Source organism: Cervus elaphus, chromosome 22 (genome assembly GCF_910594005.1).
Source record: "Cervus elaphus chromosome 22, mCerEla1.1, whole genome shotgun sequence".
In the NCBI taxonomy this organism is placed as follows: domain Eukaryota; kingdom Metazoa; phylum Chordata; class Mammalia; order Artiodactyla; family Cervidae; genus Cervus; species Cervus elaphus.
Genome location: NC_057836.1, coordinates 51,898,932 through 51,926,009, shown reverse-complemented (window position 1 = coordinate 51,926,009; position 27,078 = coordinate 51,898,932). Strand labels below are relative to the sequence as shown.

Genomic DNA, 27,078 nt, shown 5'->3' with positions numbered 1-27,078 from the left:
GGGACGCAAGAAGCGAAGGAACTTGGATCAGTGCCGTTCACCTCTGCCTGCCACCGCGCCCAGATTCTGTGGCCTCTCACTTCAAGAGAGGGAGAAGGCAACGGCGCCCCACTCCAGTCCTCTCGCCTGGAAAATCCCAGGGACGGCGGAGCCTGGTGGGCTGCAGTCCATGGGGTCGCTAAGAGTCCGACAGGACTGAGCGGCTTCACTTTCACTTTTCACCTCCATGCATTGGAGAAGGAAATGGCAAACCACTCCAGTGTTCTTGCCTGGAGAATCCCAGGGACGGGGGGAGCCTGGTGGGCTGCCGTCTGTGGGGTCACACAGAGTCAGACATGACTGAAGCGACTTAGCAGCAGCACTTCAAGAGATTGCTCACCCTGCGTCTGCTGATACAACTCCTTCCATTATTTTTATTAAATCCACAGGACACAGAAGAAAATACAACATGGTGTCTATTTTTGCTAAACTCCCATTGACTGTCCTTTTGGGACTATTTTGGATCATTTATGAACTATCAAGGTGGCTCATATTCCTTTAGAACAGACCATAAAGGACCACAAAAGGGGCCATGACTCAAGGACACAAGATTTTTTCTTTTCTTGGCCAAGCCCTAAGGCTTCCAGGATCTTAGTTCCCCAAACAGGGATGAACCCACATCTGTTGCAGTGGAAGCCTGGAGTCCTAACCACTGGACCACCAGGGAATTCCTGACATGAGACTTTTTTTTAAGCTTTTGTTTTTCACCTAATGTGCATCCTAAAGTAGGTAGTAATTTTTTACTATGATTTTTTTCAATAACTTCAATGCATACAAAATTTAGGTAACCAATAAAATATACATTCTATTATAACAAATGCTGGCAGGAGATATATTTTCAAAGAATAGGAATAATAAAACAGATCTTTGCTTCTTCAACTATCTGAGGTTTCTTTTCCCCGTTTTCCCTTCTCCACCTTCTTCTGCTCTGTCTTCCTCCCTCACTGTCTCACACTTTTTACCCTCTTAACCTTTCTCTTTTTTTGCTCCCTTGATGATTTGTCATATTTAAATGAAATGTTTTAATCAATTATTTGTTGAATAAAATATCATATTCCTGTTCTTTAAGAAACAGCCTTAGTGAAATTTTTTACATCCAAGACATAAACATACCAAATTATGCAAATGTAAGAGCCAAAACTATTAAAAAGCTTTCTAAAAAACATCATAGAGGAAAAGTTTCATGACACCGATTTGGCAACGATTTGTTGGCCATGACCCAAAAACAGAGCCAATGAAAGGAAAAAATGGACAAATGGGACTTCATCAAAATTAAAAATGGTTTGTGCATAAAGGGGCCCTACCAACAAAGTGAAAAGGCAGCTCATGGAATTGGGGGAAAATATTTATAAATTATATATATGATAAGGGATTAATATCCAGACTATATAAAAAGCTACAACTCAACAACAAGAAACAAACAACCTGATTTAAAAGGACTTGAGTAGACATTTCTCTAAAGAAGATACACAAATATCCCATAAACATATGAAGAGATGTTCAACATCATGCTTCATTAGGGATATGCAAGTCAAAACTGCAGTGGGCTATCACTTCATTAGGATGGTTTCTAAGGAAAAAAATTCAAAATAACAAGTGTTGGCAAGGATGTGGAGAAACTGAAACACTTGCACACTGCTCACGGGAATATAAAATGGTACAGCCACTGTAGGAAGCAATATAGTAGCTCCTTGAAAAATTAAAGAGAACTACCACATGGTCAGCTGCTGGAAGGGGTCATGGAGAGGATATTGACCACTGATTGTCCCCAGAGCTGGATGCTGGCATCAGAAGCTCCTCACCCCTTCCCCTGTCCACTTGCTTTCCCCAACAATCTGCTTGCTTTCCCCAACCTAGAAGCTGCCTCAAGGACACAGCCTTGAGATAGCAACGGGTTGCTGAGACCTTCTGGATGTGCAAGTGAATGAACTTTAAGGCATCTGTATAAACTTTTAAGGCTCCAGGCATGGAGATCTGCTCATCTTCCCACCCCCGGGACAAGCAACGTAAAAGTCCTTTGGTTCTTAAAACTGCCACTTATCAATCCGGCACCATCCGCCTCTTTCTTGGGTCTCTCCTTACTTTCTGTGGGACCAGATTCAGATTTTACCCCAAAAGGTCCTGAGGTTATGAACCAACACCAGCAATTCCACTCTTGGGAACGTGGGAGGGTTTCTGGACCTGGAGGACAGGAAATGGAGACTCTCAGGCATGCACCCTGGGAAGAATGAAACCTACCAACTGAAACCTACCAAGACTGATTTCCTATAAATGCCTGATTACAGAAGACAGAGACTTATCTCCTGACCAATAAACACCTGCCAAAAACCTTTCCCCATCCTTAAGTCAGTGAACTCACTGCTTGGACTCTGGTCGGACACCCTGCTCTTTGCGTTCCTTGCCCATGGATACAAGCCACCCCAACCCCCAATGACTTACCTGTGACTTCTACAGCATGCATTTGGGGAGTTGCAATTCCTCTGCTATTCCTGAGAAAAAACAAAAACAAAAAACTCGATTTCTGCTCTTTTGAGCTTGCCTCCGTAAACTTCTTTATCTGAGTTCACAGATACAGATCCAAAGGAATTGAAAGCAGGGACTCAATGGAGATCTGTACAACCGTATTTGTAGTGGCATTATTCACAGTAGCCAACAGGCAGAATTACCCCAAGCAAGGGCCCATCAAAAGATGAATGGGTAAACAGAACGTGGCTATATACACAATGGAATATTATTCAGCCTTGAAGGAAATTCTGACACATGCTTGGACATAGATGAACCTTGAAGACATTCTGCTAAGTAAAATAAGCCAGACACGAAAGGACAAATACTGTGATTCCACTGTATTCAGCACCTAGAATAGTCAAATTCATAGAGACAGATAACAGAATGGTGGTTGCCTGGGGCTGGGGTGAGGGGGGAAGTGGGGAGTTAGTATTTAATTGGTATAGAATTTTCGTTTGGGATGATGAAAAAGTTCTGGAGATAAATAATCGTTACGTGTATACAACAATGTGAACACTTAATGCCACTGAACTATACACTGGAGAATTGCTAACATGGTAAGTTATATGCTGTGTATTAATATATTAACTGCAATAAGAAAACAAACTTCCTTTTAACAAATTATGAACCCTTGAGTTGTATTTTTCTTAGGTTACTTAGGTCCTCAACTAGAGAAAGAGAGAGAAAGTGAAAATGAAAAAAGAAAAAATTTCTGATGCAGATCTCCAGAAAGATTCAGCAAAGCTAGAATAATTAAAAAAAAAAGTCAAAACCAGAACAGGGTCAACTTGAGGAGCCCAAGAATCCTAATAGTTATATGGCTTGTCCAAGATTGAAAGAAAGTGAAAGTCACTCAGTCATGTCCGACTCTTTGTGACCCCAAGGACTATAGAGTCCATGGAATTCTCCAGGCCAGAATACTGGAGTGGGTAGCCTTTCCCTTCTCCAGGGAATCTTCCCAACCCAGGGATCAAACCCAGGTCTCCCACATTTCGGGCAGATTCTTTATCAGCTAAGCCACAAGGGAAGCCCTTTATACAGCTCATAAATGGAGAGCTAAAACGTAAACCCTAGAGAATGTACAACTGTTTGGTGATTTTCACAGCTTGGAGTAAGAAGTTGGGGAAATATTTATTTCAAATGGTTTGGGGGTCTTGTCTGAGAGTCTGTGATAGCTCCACATCGTGTTTGATCTCCGACAAAGGTATTCACTGCAGCAAAGCGCCACCAGACAAGATGTCCTAGAGACCTGCACAGGCCACCCCAGCCCACTGCAGACTCCTCCTCTCAAGGACCAACCCTGGGCTGGGGCTCCTGTATGGAATGTGGGGGGTGGGAATGTGAAAGAGATGGGTGGAGTTAGGACATAAGTCATTGGTTTATAGGCGTCACATTGTTACTTAGGATAGACAATGTGGAGTTGTTTTTGTGTATGTATACTAGACTCTTCACAGAGCCTAGTTAAAACTTATCTCCCTTCCATCTGGATTACAAACATATAAAAAACAAACATTTAACATTTCAAAGCTTCCTGCAGAAGTCTCAAGGCCAGAAGTAATTGTCACTTCAGTATCTATACATCTCAGCAGTACCAGGTAGTGAATTAATTAGGACGATATAAATAGCAATGGTTTTTCAAAACTGAAGTTAGGAACATCATCCAATTTTCCCTCTCTGTTGGAACATTCCCATGAGCATATAAAAATGCAGTTATTTCTCTCATCTTCCAAAAATCCCTCCTTGACTCATTTCCCCACTTACCAGTTACTACATTATTTTTTGCTCCTCATTTAGTAGAGAAACCAACTGTTTAAAAAGTGAATCTTCTCCATCTCTAATTCCTCTCATCTCATTGTTTCTTAAACCTACTCCATTCAGGCATTCTCCCCTACCTCTCCATCGAAACTGGTCTGGTCTAGTTCACCAAAAACCTCCATCCTGCTAAGTCCAGAAGCATAGCACCAGTCCTTTCCACCTCGCATCGTCACGGACACAGGCGAGCATTCCCTCCTGCCTCACCTGGTTCTCCTGCACCTGCTAATGTCAGTGTCCCCGGGCTAAGTGATTGACTCTTTGCCTGCTCTCACTCCTGTATTGATATACCCTAACCCAAGGCTTTAAATACAACCTACAAGTGCTGGGGATTCTCAAATATCTGTGTAACTCCAGCCTCATTTATTCAACTATCCCTTTCTCCATTTGGATATCAAGTAGCCATCTCAAATGTATCATGTCCAAAACTAAATTTTTCAATGCCTGCTTGCCTCCTAAGTCCCTTCAGTCATGTCCAACTCTTTACAACCCTATGGATGGTAGCCTGCCAGGCTTCTCTGTCCATGGGATTCTCCGGGCAAGAATACTGGAGTGGGTTGCCATTCCCTCCTCCAGGGGATCTTCCCAACACAGGGATCGAACCCACATCTCTTAAATCTCCTGCTGGCAGGCAGGTTCTTTACCACCAGCACCAACTGGGAAGCCTGAATTTCTCAATATCCCCTACAAAATCCTGCTTTACTCATACCCTCCTATTCCAATGGATAGCAACCTTATTCTTTGAGTTACTCATGTCAAAAGCATCGAAGTCATCCTTGACTCTTCTCTTTCTTACTTGCCTCCCATGCAAACTATTAACAAATTCTGTTCATCCTCCTTGGGAAATAGATCCAGAGTCTGACTCCTCCTCACCACTTCCATGCTCCACCATGGTTAAAGCCAACATCATCTCTTGCCTGGTTGTTGCAATACCTGTTGAAAGCCTTCCCACTTGCTTCTCCAAGATCTATTCTCAGCACATCAGCTGGAATGATAGCTTCCTGACAAAGCCACGTCTTTTCTCTACTCAGAACCCTCCAACATTTTCCAGAATCTTCACTGAGACTTTTACCTTCCATCTCCCATCACCACGTCCACCTATGGACCATTTCTCCTGCTGTTCCCTGTATCTGCAATACTACTTTTGACTATCCACTCAGCAAATCCCCTCAGCAACCCTGGGTCTTTCTCACATTTCACATTTCCAGTGAGGATTACCCTGTAAGCCCTACTCAAGATGCCTTTTCCAGCTCTCTAACTCCTTACTCTGCCTGACTGTCTCTATCTTAAAAATTCTGAGCAATTTTTAAGAAAGGGCCCTGCATTTCCATTTTGCACTAGACCCTACAAGTTATGTATCCAGCCTTCCTTAAAGAGCTCTCCTTGCCTCTGTCCTTTTGATTTGTAAAACAAAGAAAATAATAGTACTTTTCTCAAAGGAATTTTGAGAGGACTAGGTTAAGAACCAGGCACATTAATACTTTTAAATTCATTCAACAACAATTTAAGTTAATATTTGTCTACTATGTATCAGGCACTGTTCTAGGCCCTGGGGAAATGCCTAGGGTAGACTGCTTTCAGGGAGCTTTCATTCCAGTGAGGGAAAGAGAACCAGTAACAAATAAGACACTGTCACATGGGATAAGCACTAGGTGGAGAACCAAAGTGGACTGGTGTAACACAGTGTCTAGAAGACCACTCTGCTGAGGTGATCAGGGGCAGCTTCTCTGTGAAGTGACATTCCAATGAGAACTGATGCACAGCGGGGGAAGGGGAGGGTGGGACAAATTGGGAGAACAGCACTGACATATACACACTACCAGATGTAAAAGAGAGAGCTAGTGGGAACCTGTCGTGCGGCCCAGGAGCTCAGCTTGGGGCTCCGTGATGACCTCGAGGGGTGATGACAAGAAAAAGTCAACTGTGCAAAAATCAGAGAGAAGCACAGTCCAGGCAGAGGAACAGCATTTGAAAATGCCAAAGACGGGAACAAACTTGAGGTGTGGATGACACAGAATAAAGGCAGGCAGGGTGCAGCAGAGTGCATTAGAGAGTGCTTCAGGACGAGGCCAGAGAGAAGTGGGGGTGGTTGTTTAGTTGCTCAGTCGTGTCCGACTCCTGCGACCCCATGGACTGCAGCCCGCCAGGCTCCTCTGCCCATAGGATTCTCCAGGCAAGAACACTGGAGTGGGTTTCCATTTCCTTCTCCAGGGGATCTTCCAGACCTAGGAATTGAACCCAGGTCTCCTGCATTGCAGGCAGATTCTTTACCAACTGAGCTACAAGGCAAGCCACAGAGAAGACCAGAGATCAAATCAGCTAGGACCCAAAGCCACAGCAATAAGTTGGGGCTTGGTTGAAAATGTGATGGCAAGTCATTCAAGAGTTTTAAGCAGGGAAAACTTGGTCTTACATGCTTAAAAGGTCATTCTGACTGCTGTTTGAAAAATGAATTCGGGGGCAAAAGGGGAAGGAGGGAGATCAAATAGGGTGTTACAACGGTACTATGATAATGTAGGCAAAAGATGATGGCAGCATGAACCAAGGTGAGAGAGGTGAGGATGAAGAGAAGTGTTCAGATTTATGCTAGGAGTCTACTTATTGAAAAGGAAGGAAAAGTGACAGTCACTCAGTCGTGTCTGACTCTTTGCAACCCCATGGACTGTAGCCTCCCAGGCTCCTCTGTCCATGGAATTCTCCAAGCAAGAATACTGGAGTGGGTTGCCATTTCCTTCTGCAGGGGATCCTCCTGACCCAGGGATCGAATTCAGGTCTTCTGTACTGTAGGCAGATTCTTTACCATCTGAGCCACTAGGGAATGTAGGATCAATAGGAATGGCTGGTTCTACCAGTGGAGAGGAAAAGAAGAGAAACAAAAATAACTGTTGAACAATTAGGAGGATAAATGCTCATGATGATCAAGTAAATATCAAAAATTATTATGTAAATACCAAACAATTATCACCAGCTACTAACCAATAAATGCAGAGTTCCAAAGAATAGCAAGGAGAGAAGAGAAAGCCTTCTTCAGTGATCAATGCAAAGAAATAGAGGAAAACAATAGAATGGGAAAGACTAGAGATCTCTTCAAGAAAATTAAAGATACCATGGGAACATTTCATGCAAAGATGGGCACAATAAAGGACAGAAATGGTAGGGACCTAACAAAAGCAGAAGATATTAAGAAGAGGTGGCAAGAATACACAGAAGAACTATACAAAAAGGATCTTCATGACCCAGATAACCACAATGGTATGATCACTCACCTAGAGCCAGACATCCTGGAATGCGAAGTCAAGAGGGCCTTAGGAAGCATCACTACAAATGAAGCTAGTGGAGGTGATGGAATTCCAGTTGAGCTATTTCAAATCCTAAAAGATGATGCTATGAAAGTGCTGCACTCAATATGCCAGCAAATTTGGAAAACTCAGCAATGGCCACAAGACTGGAAAAGGTCAGTTTTCATTCCAATCCCAAAGAAAGGCAATGCCAAAGAATGCTCAAACTACAGCACAATTGCACTCATCTCACATGCTAGCAAAGTAATGCTCAAAATTCTCCAAGCCAGGCTTCAACAGTACATGAACAGTGAACTCACAGATGTTCAAGCTGGTTCTAGAAAAGGCAGAGAAACCAGAGGTCACACTGCCAACATCCACTGGATCATAGAAAAAGCAGAGAGTTCCAGAAAAACATCTATTTCTGCTTTATTGACCATGCCAAAGCCTTTGACTGTGTGGATCACAATAAACTGTGGAAAACTCTTCAAGAGATGGGAATACCAGACCACCTGACTTGCCTCCTGAGAAATCTATATGCAGGTAAAGAAGCAACAGTTAGAATTGGACATGGAACAAAAGAATGGTTCCAAATAGGAAAAGGAGTATGTCAAGGCTGTATATTGTCACTCTGCTTATTTAACTTATATGCAGAGTATATCATGCAAAATGCTGGACTGGATGAAGCACAAGCTGGAATCAAGATTGCCAGGAGAAATATCAATAACCTCAGATATGCAGATGATACCACGCTTATGGCAGAAAGCGAAGAACTGAAGAGCCTCTTTATGAAAGTGAAAGAGGAGAGTGAAAAAGTTGGCTCAAAGCTTAACATTCAGAAAACTAAGATCATGGCATCCAGTCCCATTACAACATGGCAAATAGATGAGGAAACAATGGAAACAGTGAGAGACTTTATTTTGGGGGGTTCCAAAATCACTGCAGATGGTGACTGCAACCATGAAATTAAAAGATGCTTTTTCCTTGGAAGAAAAGCTATGACCAACTTAAACAACATATTAAAAAGCAGAGACATTACTTTGCCAACAAAGGTCCATCTAGTCAAAGCTATGGTTTTTCCAGTGGTCATGTATGGATGTGAGAGTTGGACTGTGAAGAAAGCTGAGTGCCGAAGAATTGATGCTTTTGAACTGTGGTGTTGGAGAAGACTCTTGAGAGTCCCTTGGTCCCTTGGATCTCTGCAAGGAGATCCAACCAGTCCATCCTAAAGGAGATCAGTCTTGGGTGTTCATTGGACTGATGCTGAAGCTGAAACTTCAATACTTTGCCCACCTGATATGAAGAGCTGACTCATTCGAAAAGATGCTGGAAAGATTGAAGGCGAGAGGAGAAGGGGACGACAGAGAATGAGATGGTGGGATGGCATCACTGACTCAATGGGCATGAGTCTGAGTAAACTCTGGGAGTTGGTGATGGACAGGGAGACCTGGCATGCTGCAGTCCATGGGGTCGTAAAGAGTTGGACATGACTGAGTGACTGAACTGACTGACTGACTAATTGATTAATAATGAATACTAGCGATTGCCCTGGCAGTCCAGGCATTAGCACTTCACCTTCCTAGGCAGGGGGTGAAGGTTTGATCCCTGGTCAGGGAACTAAAATCCTCCATGCCTCAGGGCCAAAAAAATATAACATAAAACAGAAGCAGTGTTGTAGCAAATTCAGTGAAGATTTAAACGGTCCACATCAAAAAATCTTTTAAAAAAAATAATGAATTCTAACTAAGAATTAGGATATTATCTTGAAATAAGATTCCAATCAGAAAGATGCCCTGAGGATGGATAACAACACCCAGTTAAGATTGGTTGATGCAATGAATGAAGTGGGGGGAGTGAGATGGTGACATGGAGGGAGGGGGGAAGCCAGAGAGAAACATTGCCTACTTTACAATTTTGCCTAAAGCAGGACCTGCTGACTGGTCTCCACAGAAAGGAAAAACAAAATCACAAAAAAAGAAAGTCTGCTGCCTGGAAAGATTTGCCCTAACAAAGGAAAAGGAAAGGGCCAAGAGAACAGGGAGACACGTGTTTGGACACATCCCCTGCTTGGGAAAGCTGACTCCTGCAAGGGCCAGGATCTGATGAGTGTGCAGGAAATCCTTTTGCCCTGTCAGTTCCTAACAACAAGTGCATGCATTTATTTACTCTCTCAAAGCACAACGCAGAGGAACCAGGAGGGGTGTTCAGGGCCAGGTGAAGGCATGGACGTTTATCCATCTGTACATTCAGCCCTTCCCTTCTGTGGGGAAGCATAAAGGAGAGGCGATGCCATGACCCCAGTGGATGTGCCACCTGGAGACAGGACACTTCAACTCAAACTGACAGTCGCTTGAGCCCTGGTATCTTATACTCCCGATAATCACCTCCCTGTAAATCCAGCCCCTGAGAAATGACAATGGACTACGAGGGTGCCTCTCTGCGAAGATTAAGTTTTAAACTGTTTTTGCATCATGAATGGTGCTACACAGGTACATGTGGGGTGCATCCCGTGAAGTTTATTTTTGACCTAAAAGTATTTCATATGGTTCAGCCTGATCTTTTCCTCTGCAGGCTGATGAAATCACTTAGGCAAAATACCACCATGACAATAAATCCTAGCTTAATTATATGCCCACCACCCTCTTCTCAAAATCCTGGAATGTTTGTTTCCTTTGAGACAGTCATTTTGAGGGATTTAAGCCAATTCAGACTACTTGGGAGAGAAAGTAATTTAGTTATAGTCCTCTAGGATGCACCCAGAATTCAAGTCAATCACCAAACGTGTTCAGGCTTAAAGAAATTTGGAGGGAGAGAAATCTTAGGGTGAGAAATGTGGAAAGAAATGTTTTACTTTATTATTTATTATTACATTAAATTACTATCAAATTATTATATTACACAAAGAAATTATTTATTACAATATGCTGTAAATGTGGAGAAGCAGATTATATATCACAACATTCAACCCTCTTATTTCATTATCGAAGTTGAAGGGCTTGCTCAAGGTCAAGGTCAGTAGTTCAGGGCATAGCTGGAGCCAGACCCTTGTATGTATTGAACTAACTCTGTTTTCTCAACCTATATTCATCATAGATGGAAAGAGCCTAGGACTTGTGGATGAAAACTACTTTGTAAGAAATAGAAAAAATGTTTAACAAAAGTTACAAGAATTTTATTTCCCAGGAATCAGAATAATAATCCAACAGAAAAAGATGTAGAAAAAACTCACCAAGCAACAGGGAAATTTTAGAGTGACGCATTTAGAGAAGTAGGCTATGGCAGAACTGAGTGGTGTCAAGAGCAGAAAGAATTGATTTGCGGCTCAGAGAACTTGAAGAAAAAAGAAGAGTATGTTTCAATAATGTTTTGGGGGGTGATGGTGGTGTTTTACTTGAATTATCTAACCTGTTTATGTAGCTGAGAAATTTTCACTTCTGAGAGTTCTGTCAGTCATCTGTATTGAGTGCTTACTGTCTATCTAGCACCCTTCCAGATATTTGAGATCTATCAGTTAAGTAAACAGGCAAAAATCTCTGCCCTAAATGAGCATATATTCTAACTGGGGGGAGTGAGGAAAAAAATCTCAGGATAAGCAGGAGTACTGGGGTGGGAGCTTTCAGTAGAATAGTCTGCACGTGTCTCTGGGAGAAGGTGGGTTTGAACAAAAGCTAGAAGGAAATGAATCAAATGGCTCTTAGGAGAAGGCTGCTTCCAGGCCGGACAAGCCCTGAAGGGAGAAGCAGGCTTGGCAAGCGTCTGCCGCACCACCTGCTGTGGAGAGCTGGTGTGGTACACAGTCCTGGAACACGGCCAAGTCTGTTTACAAAAAACGGGAAGCCTCAACCCACCCAATTTGCCATGCCATGTTATGCCATGGACAGCAAGACCAGTTGATCATGCAACGGACCACTGGGAATCGGTACACTTCAGTTCTGGCACAAGTATGTCTGTGGTTGTATGAATCTCAATCCTATTCCTTATATTTGCTCTTCAGGACTTCTGGTGGTCATGACCATGTCTCATGTGACAACAAACAGACAAGACTCAACTCAGTTTAGCATTTGAATGAATGAATTAGATGAACTATGATAATCCATTCATTAGCTGGTTTATCATAACAGGCAAATGCCTCCATTTTCACATCTACCAAATCAAGATATCACCTTTTTCCCAGTCTATCTCACAAGGGAACGGTTAAAGTTATAATGCACAATGCAACATGACTTACCTACTTCTGTGTCCTGAGAACCCAGAATGGTGTCTGGCATTCCACAAATGTCTGTTGTACGAAAGAAAGACTAAGTAAAATTTACAGTGTGGTAGCAACAGAAAAAGCATCCTGTTAGACTCAACATATGTCTATTCAAAAGTATTTGGGAGTATTTGGAACCACAACATATATAAACCAGGCCAAATAAAATATTATTTAGACTTTTACTTGAAGACCTTTTAAAGAGGTTATTCAAAACATGATATGATAAATGGGAAGGAAATCCAAAACAGAGGGTATATATGTATATGTGTAGCTGATTCACTTTGCTGTACAGTAGAATAGACTCCAAGCTAGCATTAAGTCACTTCAGTCATGTCCGACTCTTTGAGACCCTACAGACTGTTGCCCTCCAGGCTCCTCTATCCATGGGATTCTCCAGGCAAGAATACTGGAATGGATTGCCATTTCCTTCTCCAAAGGATCTTCCCAACCCAGAGATCGAACTCTCATCTCTTATTTCCTGCATTAGCTGGCAGGTTCTTTACCACTAGCACCACCTGGGAAGCCCAGAATACACTCCAATAAAAATTAATTTTAAAAATAAATTTTAAAAACAAAATTAAAAAAAGAAACTTCCATTGTTTACATAAAAAATATGAAAATATAGGCTACTTTCAGTTTAGCTTGTTAAGTCCTTTGATCTAGAAAAATGAAAGATATTTTTTACCCAAAGTAGGGAAGGGAGAAGGGCAAAGAAAAAAGAATTCAATATTGCTCTGCTGCTGCTGCTGCTAAGTCACTTCAGTCGTGTCCGACTCTGTGTGACCCCATGGACTGCAGCCCAGCAGGCTCCTCCGTCCATGGGATTTTCCAGGCAAGAGTACTGGAGTGGGGTGCCATTGCCTTCTCCCATATTGCTCTGCAGATGGATACAAGAAAAAATTTTTTAAAACAAACAAACAGAAAGAATGTAGGTTTCTTTTTAGTAATTTCTCTAACTGGAATATAAATAGCTGTTGAATTGTTTCAGTGTTGCTGTAAGATAAAGCTGAGATATTACTTTGCAAACAAAGTTCCCTCTAGTCAAAGCTATGGTTTTTCCAGTAGTCATATATGGATGTGAGAGTTGGGACTATAAAGAAAGCTGAGCGCTGAATTTGATGCTTTTGAACTGTGGTGTCGGAGAAGACTCTTGAGAGTCCCTTGGACTGCCAGAAGATCCAACTAGTCCATCCTAAAGGAAATCAGTTCTGAATATTCATTGGAAGGATTGATGCTGAAGCTGAAACTTCAGTACTTTGGCCACCTGATGCAAAGAACTGACTCATTTGAAAAGACTGGGAAAAGTCTTTTCCCATGCTGGGAAAGATTGAAGGTAGGAAAAGAAGGGGACGACAGAGGATAAGATGGTTGGATGGCATCACTGACTCAGTGGACATGAATTTGAGTAAACTCCAGGAGTTAGTGATGGACAGGGAGGCCTGGCATGCTGCAGTCCATGCGGTCGCAGAGTCGGACAGGACTGAGCGACTGAAATGAACTGAATAAGATGTGAAGGAGAGAAGCAAAGATTTTATGCTCTGGCCAAGATATTTCAGATGCCAAGAATTCTACCCAATGAGTACACAGGAAGAATATCCAGGATAATCATCAGCAAGCTATTCCTATTAAAAAATTGGATTCCACTGAAAATGCCTGCTCGGCATAAAATCCGCAAGCTACAGCACAAGCTAGTTAAAAACTCTCTCTTCTCCTGGGAGACTACATTTAATACTGCTTAAAATTACAAACTGAGATTTTGAAAGTCTGTTTTGTTCGTTATGCTTGTTCCACCTTGGCCAGAATTTAAATTTCATCAACGTTCATGTTAGGCTTGGAGGGGTCTGAGTAGGGATGAGCGGCGTTTCCAGAGTTCTCCCTGATTTTGAAATCGTGGGTAAAACCCACTTCACCTGTAATCTACCTTCACTAATCAAGATCCTTTTCGTTGTTACTACAAAACTCACAAGTCTTCCAAGAAGCTTACGGTCTGGAGAGTAAGATGTCCGCCTGACTCTTTTCCAGCAACTTGAAGTCATGGGCATCCAGTTGTAATTGAGCTGGTTAAGACCAGTTGGGGGCTCCCCTGGTAGTTCAGACCGTAAAGCGTCCGCCTACAATGCGGGAGACCCAGGTTTGATCCCTGGGTAGGGAAGATCCCCTGGAGAAGGAAATGGCAACCCACTCCAGTATTCTTGCCTGGAAAACCCCATGGACTGAGGATCCTAGTAGGCTACAGTCCACGGAGTCGCAAAGAGTCGGACACGACTGAGCGACTTCACTTTCTTTCACTTTCAAGACCAGACCCACCCGCCAACTGGGCATGCGCGGGCCCGCCTAGTGACCTTTTGAACTTGCAGATACCAGTAACCTAGTTACACCTGAGCTGAATGTCAATTATCACACCTTCCAATCACCTCTCCCCAGGCTCCCCAAGCCTTGGACCGCCCTGCTTCGTTATTCATTACCCCATAAATAACCCCGGCCTCTTGCCTTTGGGAATGCAGATTTGGGATATCTCCAGTTTTCTCCTTCCGCTCTCTTTTAAATAATCCCTTCTGTTTGCTGCAAACCTCAGCACCAGCGTTTTGGCTAACAAACGTGATTCAGTAACAATTTCAACGTTCAATCCCTGAACGTTTTCAGGGATGTAGTCTTGTTTTCCCGTTTCTACATTTTTATTTCCCAAAGCCCCATTTTCATTTGGAAAAATTCTAGGAGTTCTTGGAGAAGTTAAAGCTACGTAAAGCAACTTTTTCCATTTTCTAGACAGCCGCTCAAGAGAGACCAACAGGTAGCCACCATTCTGAGCTCTTTTTCTTCCTCAGTCTAGCAAAAACTGCAGAGAGAATGAAAAGTAAATTTTGACCAGAAAACTCACCTTACAGCTCAATTTCTGGCCTTTTCTATTCCCCTGCAAAGCGAAAGATACAGTTGATTTCCCAGTAAATGGTTAGGTTTTTTCTACCTTCGGAAGTATCAGCTGTACCTCTGTTCGCCGCTTCACGAAAGTCCAGAAGCACCTTGTTCAAGATTCAAGACCCAAAGCAGGGCCTGTGGATGATGGCTCAGCATCTAGCTGGGGCTTCACACTGCCTTCACTGGTCTCCCACTCCATCACTCATAGTCTTGTGACCTTGGACAAGTGAGTTAACCCCTGTCTGCCTCAATCTCATCTGCAAAAGGGGGTTGTGCATGTGTGTGTGTTAAGTCGCTTCCATTGTGTCCGACTCTTTGTGACCCCATGAACTGTAGCCCACCAGGCTCCTCTGGCCGTGGGAGTCTCCAGGCAAGAATATTGGAGTGGGTTGCCATGCCCTTGTCCAGGGGGTTTTCCTGGTCGAGGGATCAAACCTGCATCTCCTACATTGACAGGGGGATTCTTTACTGCTAGCACCACCTGGGAAGCCCAAGTGAGTTAAAAATTGAGTGTCTGGCGTGTGTAAAAGCTTGTGTGTGTGTTTGTGATGGTGATGTGAAAATGATGATTCTCCCTTTGTGGAAGGCTGCTCAAGGCACATGTGAAACGTTTTATTAGTTGAAGTGGCGGTGGTTTAGTCACTAGTGTTAGTCTCTAGGTCGTGTTGCGACCCCATGGACTGGAGCCCACCAGGCTCCTCTGTCCATGGAATTCTTCAGGCAAGAATACTGGAGTGGGCTGCCATGCCCTTATCCAGGGGATCATCCCAACTCAGGAATGGAATCCAGGTCTCCCTCGTTGCAGGGAGATTTCTTTTTACCATTTGATCTACCCAGGAAGCCATTAGTCACTAAGTCGTGTCCAACTCTGTGTGACCCCATCGACTATAGTCTGCCAGGCTCCTCTGCCCGTGGGAGTCTTCAGGCAATAAAACTGGAATGGGTTGCCATTTCCTTCTCCTGGGGATCTTCCCCACCCAGGGATCAAACCCAAGACCATTGCATTGCAGGCAGATTCTTTACCTCTGAGCTACCAGAGAAACCTAGGCAAAGTGACTGGGACTAAAATCTCAATAACTGGCATGATGTAGAGAAAGGAGCACTGACAATTCGGAATCCTACTGCCATAGGGGATACTCCACAATGTAACCCAGCAAGTGTCCCCGCCCCCCTGTTGCCTTTTCCAATATGGAAACGTCTCCAGATTCCAATCAGGAAATTAACCCTCTCTCTTACGAGGAAATGATCACCCCTCATGTTGTCATCACTGAGGGCAGATCCCGGGGGGAGGGGGGCTGGTAGGGAGGTGAGTGCCAGCCGAGGGGGACATGAGGAGGAAGCAGGAGAGAACAGAAAAAGAAAAGCATTTCCAGGCCTTAAACAACTGTCAGCATCACAGTAGCAGATATTGGAGGGAACAAACTGCCTGTGAAGTACTGTTGATTAAAAATCCTTGTCTGAAAACAACCGTGAAAGGCTAGAGACAATTTATAACAATCAGCAAGAAGGAACAGGATCCACTATAACGAAAATGACATCCCACCCCGTGAGGCACACAGAGGTCAGCAAACTGGGTCAACTCAGGACAGAGGAAATTGAGAGCCACCTCGCAGCTCTGCTGGGCAAAGGGTAGAGATTTGGGTAGCTGTCATCTATGACATCAGCTGATTTTAATAATACAGTAATATTAAAAATGGTTGAGCACCTTACCTAAGGGTAGGGATTTGTGTAGCAGTCATCTATGACATCAGCAGATTTTAATAATACAGTAATATTAAGAATGGTTGAACACTGCACCATTTTAAGCACTTGTTCATTGCATGTGTATTGCAGAGGCAGTGGTAGAGATTTGAAATAACTTGAAGAACCTTTTTTCACAGCAATCGAATGAGCCTAACAGAAATAAAATTAATAAAACTATTCAATTGCTAAACAAAGCCAGGTATTTAGAAATGTTTCTGATGCAATTAATAAAGTGTGTGAACAGGTCCTAGACTGCAAAATCCCCATGGCCACTGGCAAGCTAATTTCTAAACCCTAATGTTGAACTATTTAAAGATGGCATATTCAACCTGCTAAAGTCTAGGATAGTATCTCCCTTAAAAAAAAAAAAAAAATGTAATAGAATGTAGACCTGGAGGTGGTAAGGTTAGTTTGCAAAGAGAGAAAGCTCTCTTGGTCTAAAACTTTTAGAAAATACTGCTTTCAGCAAAGTGAAACTGTTTGGTTTTGTTACCTTATGTTTTACTGAGAGATTCTCAGAAACTTGAATGAGCTAATGAGCATGGTCAATCCATAAGAAAGGTACAGCAGAGGCAGGGTGTTCAAAATTATCTAATAGAATTCTTCTCCCTAACCCCCTGAAGCATCTTTCACAACCATTTAGGAAATGCAAATATGGGTTCATTCCCGGCCCCACCACACACAGGAATCCGACACATTCCTAGGCACAGACACTAATCCATGTTTTTCAGAGAGAAAAGAATCAGAAAAAATGCTTTCAGCTTCTTCCCCTCAAGTATTAGTTAAGGTAACATAGCTCTGTTAACAGGTTAACCTCAACTTCATTGACTTCACACAATAATAGTCCATTGTTAAGCTGCTGTCAGCCCTGCAAATGGAATCATCTACAAAGTTCTGAAAGATTTGGTTTCTGTGCCCCCCCCTCAGATGTTCTGCTTTGATTGTTCTGGAGCAGTGTAGACACTGCTGAGGGGCGGTGGCGGGGGCGGGGGGGGTGGTAATTTAAGCTCCTCCAAGATTCTAAATGAGGTTGAAATCCACTGAACCAAAGGATTGTGAGGACTTCCTCATCTGGTGTCTTCTCATTCAGACCTCTGGGTTAGCCTCTGAAGGGCTTAACTGTACCAGAAGCTTCCTGGATTACTGATCAATATAATATAATGTTGTTTCAAACATCCAGAGGGAAAGATTTTGTAGTTAGGATTATTTAATTTTAACTGTGCGCCTCCCAGTGACCTCGGCGTCATGAGATATCCCCTAAGCTTGTTTTGGTGCTTGTTTTTCAGTCACTCAGTCGTGTCCAGCTCTCTACAGACCCCTGGACTGCAGCATTCAAGGCTTCCCTGTCCTTTATTATCTCCCAGAGTTTGCTCAGACTCATATCCACTGAGTCAGTGATGCTATCCAACCATCTCATTCACCGCCCCTTTCACCTCCTGCCCTCAATCCCTCCCAGGATTAAGGTCTTTTCCAGTGAGTCAACTCTTCCCAACCGGTAGCCAAAGTATTGGAGCTTCAGCTTCAGTCCTTCCAATGAATATTCAGGGTTGATTTCCTTTAGGGTTGACTAGTTTGATCTCCTTGTCCAAGGGCCTCTCAAGAGTTGATCAGCCCAGACTTTATCCTCTGTGGTGCTAGGGCTGACATTTTTCCATCATGTCAATGAGCCCGGAGCACCGCCTGCTATTTATACACTAAGTCTTGTTTTAGGAAGTAGAGGATAGTGGTTAATAGTACTAGCTCTGGAGTCACCCAGTTTGAAAACTAGATCCTCACCTACTTGCTGTGTGACCTTGGAAAAATTGTTGCCTAACCTCTCTGCCTCAGCTACCTCATCTGTAAAATGGGGAGAACAATTCTATTTCACCAAGAATTGTGAGGATTAAATGGGTTAATCCATGGAGAAGTCTAGCAGAGTGAGTAGTACATAGTAAGTTTTCAACAAATGTTGGCTATAGTTGTTTTTCTTATTTTCAAATACAGATCTCTGCTCTATGCTGCTGGAGTTACAGAAGTTAAGGGCTAGGCCTGCTCTTCAAGAAATTAGTAATTGGTCTCAGGAGACAGAAATACAGTGAATTGTGGATGGAGGTGACTGAGCTTTCGTATCATGACGAGCGAAATGCTGGGAGGGCCTCCAAGATGAGCAGCAAGAGGAGCAGGACTGGAAGCCTTCCTGGAAGAGGTGACATTAGACCTAGGTCTTGAAGCATAAGATGATACCTGTAGACTCAGTTATTTGCTGCTAAAGTGACCTGGAAGAGGCCAAAGGATGAGTCAAAAATTCAACCAATGGCATCTTAAAAGAGACATTTCTTTGTGATAGAGTTTTCCACTACCATCACCCAAGTCAAGGACCAGCCTTCTGCAACCCCTCCGCACCTGGAATTGTGCCCATTTATGGGTACCCCCATATATACTGCCTGATGACAAGCTCGGACCTCTGCATTCAGAGAGAGAGGCTTGCAGTTTTCCATGGTGTGGTTGTGTTCATGTTGGCAGGGCCTGAGGTCAGCAGTAGGCAGGACCAGAGGAGGATGGGCAGAGCAGTGGGAGGCTGGAGCTTTTTCTTGGGAGTTTCACAAGGCACAAAAATTCCGGATCATGTCTCTGCCTCGGCCCCTTCAGGATATCCTGTCATTGAGCCAGGACATGTATACAGTTAAGAGTGGCCGATTTCACCACGTCCCCTAGATTGGCCATTTTTCCTGTCTAAAGGCAGCTCTCGCATATCATCTGTTGCAATCCAGGAAAAGGAGAGGAAAAGATTTAAAAGCAAACAGTGAAATGAGAAAGAATTCACTGGGTGTTCATCAAACTAAATTTAAGTAGCTACACAGTCCTGACAGGTGCCTGACGCGGAGAAGAAGCGAATATTTCCTCACCATGCTACAGAGTGTAATACTTTTCTTTCTTGGATTGGTGGCACAAAATCTCTGCTCCCTATCTGAAACTGCAGAACAGGTAAGATGAAACTTATGTTTTTTAAAAGTTTGTTTCCCTTCATGATTGTGTTTAAAACCTTTTGCTTTCCTGCGTGGTCATGAACAAAGCGTATTCTCTGGGCTTCACAAAATAGAAAGCTTATGGAGAATAGGATGCTAACAAGGATCCATCTGTCTGAAGGGGCACTAACCCAGCTGATTCTATTCTGTGCTAAAATGCAATCGCTGGGATCTCTGATTTTAGCCCTAACTTTCCTCTCTCCATTGTGGATTTTGCTATCTTTTCTGTTTGTTTTAATGAATCCCTCCCATTGCATCATCCTGAATGTTGAAAATAACAATGACTGTAGAGAGCTGAGTAGAGAAGAGCTCTGGGGAATTCCAGGTCAGGTCATAAATGCCTGAGGAACACAAGGTCACCAAAATGCCAGGAATCCATCCGTCTACCTATCATGAGCTGTAGTCAAAGGACCCAGGGTAGTGGAGTCAGTGGCCTGGTGAAGGACACCAGCTCGCCTGCCTGACCAGCAGATTCACATGAGTTGTCATCATAGAGCAGGTTCAGAAACAGCTCTGCAGCAAGTCTAGGCTAGAGGAGGGTATGTGAGGGACCTCGCTGGCAGTCCAGAAGTTAGCACTCTACTGCAGGGGCCATTGGTTTGATCCCTGGTCAGGAAACTTCAGATAACACAAGCTGTGCAGCCAAAAAAAAAATATAGGAGTGTATGTGAGAGATGATCTAAGTGATTTATTTAAAATGCATTTCACAAGTTAGGATTTCTGCTTTATGAATGATAAGACATAAACATGACTCTGCATCTGTGCCGGGCAATTTTTTTACATATATATACAGTTTTCTCATATTCTCTTCCACGATGGTTTATCACAGGATATTGATATATCCTGTGCCATGCAATGAGACATTGTAGTTTATCCATTCTCTGTATACTAGTTTACAGCTGCTGATCCCAAACTCCCAATACACCCCTCCCGTATCCTCCCACCCCCTTAGCAACTACGATTCTGTTCTCTGTGTCTGTGAGTCTGTTTTGTGACAGGCAATTTTTATTTTATTTTATTGAAGTATAACTGATTTACCATGTTGTGTTAATTTCTTCTGTACAGCAAAATGACTCAGCTCTACATATCTATTTTTTCATATGTTTTCATTATGGTTTGTCATGGGATATTGTATAGTTCATTGTGTTATACAGTAGGACCTTGTTGCTTACCATCCCACAGATAATAGTTTGCCCCTGCTAATCCCAAAATCCCCATTGGTCCTCCCTGTGCCAGGCAAACTTTCAATTCCAATTTTACTCCAGTTGACTGTACTCGGATAATGTTTTTCACTAAAATGTTGGAAGATGGCATGTGGGTTAAGTGCTCCAGCTCTGAGGTTAGATGGGGCAAGATTGAACTGGGGCTTTCTTGTTAAATCAGGATTGAACTAACAGCTATTTGAGGACATGTGACTGGGCTTCTGTAGCGGTTCAGATGCTAAAGAATCTGCCTGCAATGCAGGAGACTCGGGTTCAATCCCTGGGTCAGGAAGATCCCCTGGAGAAGGGCATGGCAACCAACTCCAGTTTTCTTGCCTGGAGAATTTCATGGACAGAGGAACCTGGTGGACTACAGTCCATGAGGTTGCAAAGAGATCCGACTGAGTGACTAACACTTTCTCTCCTTTTTCACTCTCTATGCTCCGTGGCTTGCTAACTGTTGAACCCTGAATGTGTTACTTAGTCCCTCTGAGCTTCAGTTTCTCCCTTGACATTGCTCCACAAACAACAGTAGCTGAGTTTACTCTTCAGACGGGACCATGTGAGAGAGATAATGAGCCTTTCCACTTGAAAAGAATCATTTGAAGGTTAAGGGATTTCTTGAAAAGACAGTATTAATTCTGGCTTGCTAAGATAGAAAAGACAAAGTAATGTCACCCCATATACTTATCTAAATGGTAAACCCTAATGTAAAGAAAATCCTGTTTAAAAAATGTAGATGTGCCCTAACCATTAAAGGGAAAGAATTCAAGCAATATCCAAGAGTGGCTTTTATTAGTCCACAAAGAACATTCTGGTGCTATTTTGGTTTATAATGATCACCAAATGAAACCTGCCAGTAAAAACATGTTTGTTTTCTATATGCCACTATAGTGTGTAGGGAAGAGCAATGGCTGGTCAAGGAATCAAAATCACTGACAGTGTGACCTTGGCCCGAGTCACTGAACCTCCCACACCTCAGTTTTCTCCCCACTCAAGTGAGGATAATGATACCTCCTCTACTTCTCTCTACAGTGGTCGAGATCAAATAAGATGATGCCTTTGGAAGTTTGCATGACCATAAATTTCCCTGTAAATGTAAGCTTTCTTCTTATGCAGCCCTCACATATTTCAGTGACTTTATACGTAGCTCTGATGTTCCCACCACCCCTAACCTAGTGCCAGCCCCAAGGGATGACAAAGAAATAGGAGAAAGTGGTCCTCTCCTGCAAGGGTCTTTCTGATGGAGAGACCACAAAACATCCTTCACTGACCAGCTGTAGGGAGAGGAGGCGTTGAGAGAAGAAAGATGAGTGTGGTTTTGTGGACGTGGTGACAGGGTGTTAAAGGAGACAAGGTTTGGGTTGCCAAGGGAAGAGGAAAGAACACTCTGACCAGTAGAGGCAACAGGCCAAACACAGAGGTCAGAACAGAGAAGCAGCAAGACTTCCTGGTGGTCCAGTGGTTAAGGCTGTGTTTGTGTGCAGGTGTGCCTGCTCGGTCATGTCTGACTCTTTGCGACCCCATGGACTGTAGCCTGCCAGGCTCCTCTGTCCATGGAATTTTCCAGGCAAGATCACTGGAGTGGGTTGCCATTTCCTCCTCCAGGGGATCTTCCTGATCTAGGGATTGAACCCAGGCCTCCTGTATCTCCTTTACCACTGAACTGTGCTACCTGGGAAGCCGCCAATGCAGGAGGCATGGGTTTAGACCCTGATCAGAGAACTAATATCATTGAAAGCTGTATGATGTGCCCCCCCCCAAAAAAAAAAGCAGAGAAGCATCACAGGAACTGACATTTATGGCCTGTGACATTCCAGATACTGGGCCAGGTGATTTGCACCTGTTATACCACTCAGAGGTCTCAATAACCTGCAGAGTGGTTATCAATATCCCCCCTATACAGATGATGGCAAAGAATAAGGAATTCATTTGAGAGTGTATATTTAGCAAGATACAGAGCTTGATTCCAATCTTATGTCTTTTGAGTCCCAAGTTCGATCTTTTTTCATTGTACAAAACTGCTGCTTAAGCTTGATGGGAAGATGAAGGAAACTTGAGAAAGAGGGCGAAATCCATGGAAGATCAGCACCAGAATCATGGATGAGGGACCCGAAGACAAGGCCAAAGTGTGTCTGCATCATTCACTTTAGCAGTGAATTCTCTGCCACTTGCTGTTGCCAAATGACTATTTATGGTGTGTCTGTGTGATTTCCCACAAGTCATTCATTCAATCAACAAATCATTACTAAACTCTACTGTGTGCTAAACACTGGTCCACATGTTCAGAGTACAGCAGAGGACAAGATAGAAAAAGGTCGCCACCCTCATGGAGCCTACATCCTAGCTGGATTGTAACGAGATTGTAAACGTCTTTGGGGCAGGAACTGTATGCTTCATTTAACACCTACACCACATTATTCCTATCCGAATCGATGCTGAAGGAATATCCTTGAGACCTGTTGATTGATGAACAATTGACCTTGAAGAACCCGCGTACAGTTTCCCATTTGAAAAGTGTACCCTGCAGTATACTTTCAGTTTCCCATTTGAATATATATAATAGTGACATTGCCCTATTTTGCCAGACTCCAGACTTGAGATCCGTGATGGCAAAGGCATGGTACCAGTAACAGCTTCCCATGGCAGACACTGATCCCTATTGATCTCAACACTCTTTTCAGATATGATGGAAAGACTGGCCAGTCATCACCAGTCAACCTCATTGCCATCCCTGTCATTTCGTTTACATGAATATAATGGAGATTGGCCAATCCAGGCTCTGCTAGTGGGATTTTTTTTTTTCTTTTTTATGTTTTCACAGGGAAAAAGATGTGATAAGAAGTCTCTCCTTACAATTAGAACTGAGTGCCAGTCCTGCTCAGTCAGCCTTGGAATGAAGTGCCCAGATGGTTTCACCAAGATTACCAGCGGTATTGCGGGGATCCGAGACTGCAGGTACTCATCATGAGATGATGTGTACGTGTGCTGGAGTCTCGGAAATTAAGGGATTGTGAATCCAAATAGAAACTTCCCGACTTAAAACTACAAAGCATTCCCATGATTTTTTTCTTGTTCTAAGGTTACATTGAGCCCAGACTTCAGCAACTCACAACTATGACCGTGAGTCTAAAAATTATATTACGATTCACATTTTCATACAAAATTGACTACATTGCGTTGCACAGAAATATTCCCCTCTCATCTTGCCCTTCTTTATTTTGAAAATCTGGGGTTTGTTTCCTCTGGAAAAAGTTCTAGTCAGAGCATGTTAAAAGCCTTGGGTCTTCCTTTGAAACTAATACAACATTGCAAAGCAACTATACTCCAATTAAAATTAATTTTTAAAAATACAATTTAAAAAGGCTTTGGGTCCGATAGTCCTCTTACTAACCAGCTCTGCACCCTGATACTATAGAACCCAGAGAAGGGAGACAGATTTGTTGCATTTTAGGTGAGTGTTGCCTTCTTGAAGACCTCTTTTTGACCTCAAAACTCTCATAATTGAAGTTTAATCCTTGCAAAGGATGATGAGCATTTCTGCCCACCAGCTCATGAATGCAGCCAGGCAGCTCAAATACAAACACAAGTTTTAATTTACTCAGTCTCCTAATTTAAAAATTAGACTACTCAATGAGCTTGCTTTTAATTCAGGGGTGAGGGACTGGGAAAATTTTGTATAAAATGAAACAACTAACTCTGTTATATTACACTAGTTTAAATTCACCTTTGCTTAATGCAGCTGTGCACCATTACATGCTAAGTCACTTCCGTCATGTCCGACTCTTTGTGAGCCCACAGACTGTAGCCCACCAGGCTCCTCTGTCTGTGCAACTCTCCAGGCAAGAATAATGGACTGGGTTGTCATGCCCTTCTTCAGGGATCTTCACAACCCAGCGATCAAACGCAAATCTCTTAAGTCTTTTGCATTGGCAGGCGGGCTCTTTACCACTAATGCCACCTGGGAAGCCCTAATGCAGTTAACTGTACTATATTCTAAAATCCCAAGTCATCATTTTTAATAGAAGTTTCCCAGCATTAACTGGCCTGGTATTAGCAAGGATATGCAGCAGTTGACCATTCAGTTACTAAAGTGGGCACACATTTGCAACCAGATTCTCTGAGAAAGTACATCAGAAAGATCTGGGGCTCAAAGTTAAAATTATAGGGGGACTTAAAATATTCTTTATACTGTACTCTTCATGACCAAAGTGGGCACTTGGTTATGTGTTCCCCGCCCCCCACCCTGCTACTTCTTCCCCTTCCCACAAACACAAAGAATATGATTATTGCACTTATGCTGTCTATTTTAGAACTGGGGACTTTGACATGTCACTCATTCATGCTGAAACAAATCCAAGGCTGGTTTTTTAATATAAAATTTTAGTTGAAATATAGCTGATCTACAGTGTTAATTTCATGTAGACAGCAAAGTGATTCAGTTATATACATGTATTCTTTTTCTTTATAGTTTATGACAAGATACTGAATACAGTTCCCTGTGCTATGCAGTAGGTCCTTGTTGTTTATCTCTTTTACATATAATAGTGCGTATCTGTTAATCCCTCCTAATTTACCCCCCCCAACTTTCCCCTCTGGTGACCATAAGTTTGTTTTCTATGCCATGCCTGGTTCTTGAGGGGACATTTCATTTTCTTTTGGGCTCTCCCTTTCCCCTTCTTTGTGAAGAAATGTCCATGCCAGTATGTTCAGCCTTCCAAAGAAATAATCAACTCTATCTCCAGCTCCAGTGCCCACAAAGCCAGTAGCTCTGTAGTTAATCAGCAACGTTCCAGGGACTGGTTTAGGGATACAAGCTTGAACTCAGCATCGCACTATTCTTAATGGCCCAGTGAAGAGAAATGACAGTCATGGAAGAATGCTCTAGATAGACTGCAGTCATGTCCTGGAATAAGCCATCCATGCAAAGATCTCTGTAAATAGACAAGTGTTTAACCTCCATAGAATATCTGTTCCTCAGCTGGTACAAAAACTGTTCTAAGGAACTCATGATTCTCTCTCAAGGAAACCATGGCAAATATTGCTCCCTACCTTAGAACATCTCTCACAGAAGTTTTCCATCTATAGCATCTGCAAAAAATTTACAAGTCCTAAGTGGTCAGTTTATTTTAAAACCACAGATCCTGTGCATCACATAATGCTTGAACTTTCCCTTCTTTCACTGGCAGCTAGGATGTGGAGAGACAAGTCTGAAGTCTACATCTAGCATATGCCTAGGACCTAACATTATTTCTTTCATCTACTAACTTTATTTCTAACATTTTAGATATTTCACCTTTATTTCATCCTTCCCTGATTTTTTTCATCCATCTCTTACATCAAAGATGAATTATGATTAAGCTTTATTTTATCTAGGAAGCAAAATGTGTTTAATCTACATAATTTAAAATATAGGCAAGTGTAAAGACCTGAATAAAAACCTATGGCAATCTCACTGCCCAGAGTTCACTGAGCTGCTGTAATCATGGGTGAACATCCACTTTTTCCCTTCAAGGTACACCTTTGAGGTCAGAGCCTACTCGCTGTCTCTGCCCGGATGCCGCCATATCTGTAGCAAGGATTATCTCCAGCCTCAGTGCTGTCCAGGCCACTGGGGCCCAGACTGCATGGGTAAGTGGCCCGACACGTTTCCTTGATATTTGCTTCTCAGTGTCTCATTGCACAGGAAATCAAGAGGAAGGAAGCCTGATAAAAGAGAATGTTAGCATCTTTTTCTGGAAAGTTCCTTTTCTGTCCATGTGTGGAAAACCTTTTCAGCCCTGTCAGCTTTTATGTCAATATCTGCTTTTCTCTCTTTAGGGATCTCTCTTTAAGACAATTCCTTTACAAGTCAGAATAGGGGGCAACTGAAATGATACTCATTTTTATAAAAGAGTTTACTAGCCATAGAAATGGAGAAGGAAACGACAACCCACTCCAGTATTCTTGCCTGGAGAATCCCAGGGACCGAGAAGCCTGGTGGGCTGCTGTCCATAGGGTCGCACAGAGTCGGACACGACTGAAGTGACTTAGCATGCTTGCATGCGTTGGAGAAGGACATGGCAACCCACTCCAGTGTTCTTGCCTGGAGAATCCCAGGGATGGAGGAGCCTCGTGGGCTTCCATCTATGGGGTCACACAGAGTCAGACAGACTGAAGCGACCTAGCAGCAGCAGCAGCAGCAGCCATAGAAGGGGAATATGAATGCTGGACTAGTATGATCTCAATGCAGTTTTCTTTAAGAGACATTTGATTACAGTATCTCAAAGACTGTAGTTATTGCTCAGCAACCAAAATAATCATTAACTCTTCTAAAAACTTGT

At 42.9% G+C, this 27,078-nt stretch overlaps 1 protein-coding gene and 1 long non-coding RNA gene across 3 annotated transcripts in view; one reads left to right on the top strand and one right to left on the bottom strand.

Annotated features, from left to right (window-relative positions):
* Positions 1–2,476: 2,476 nt before the first annotated feature.
* LOC122680053 lies at positions 2,477–14,107 on the bottom strand. The gene is made up of 3 exons (XR_006336591.1): positions 13,854–14,107; positions 11,863–11,913; positions 2,477–2,528 (listed from the first exon to the last, which is right to left on the bottom strand). It is a non-coding gene; the product is annotated as an uncharacterized LOC122680053 (long non-coding RNA).
* A 5,110-nt stretch (positions 14,108–19,217) lies between these two features.
* The window catches only part of STAB2 (stabilin 2), a 174,634-nt gene continuing 166,773 nt past the window's right edge, over positions 19,218–27,078 (top strand). For both annotated transcript variants that reach the window (XM_043880899.1, XM_043880898.1), the window contains exons 1-3: positions 19,218–19,512; positions 23,580–23,713; positions 26,271–26,386. In XM_043880899.1, the coding sequence (XP_043736834.1) occupies positions 19,435–19,512; positions 23,580–23,713; positions 26,271–26,386 (328 nt within the window). In that variant the 5' untranslated portion in view covers positions 19,218–19,434. The remainder of the gene's footprint in view (positions 19,513–23,579; positions 23,714–26,270; positions 26,387–27,078) is intronic.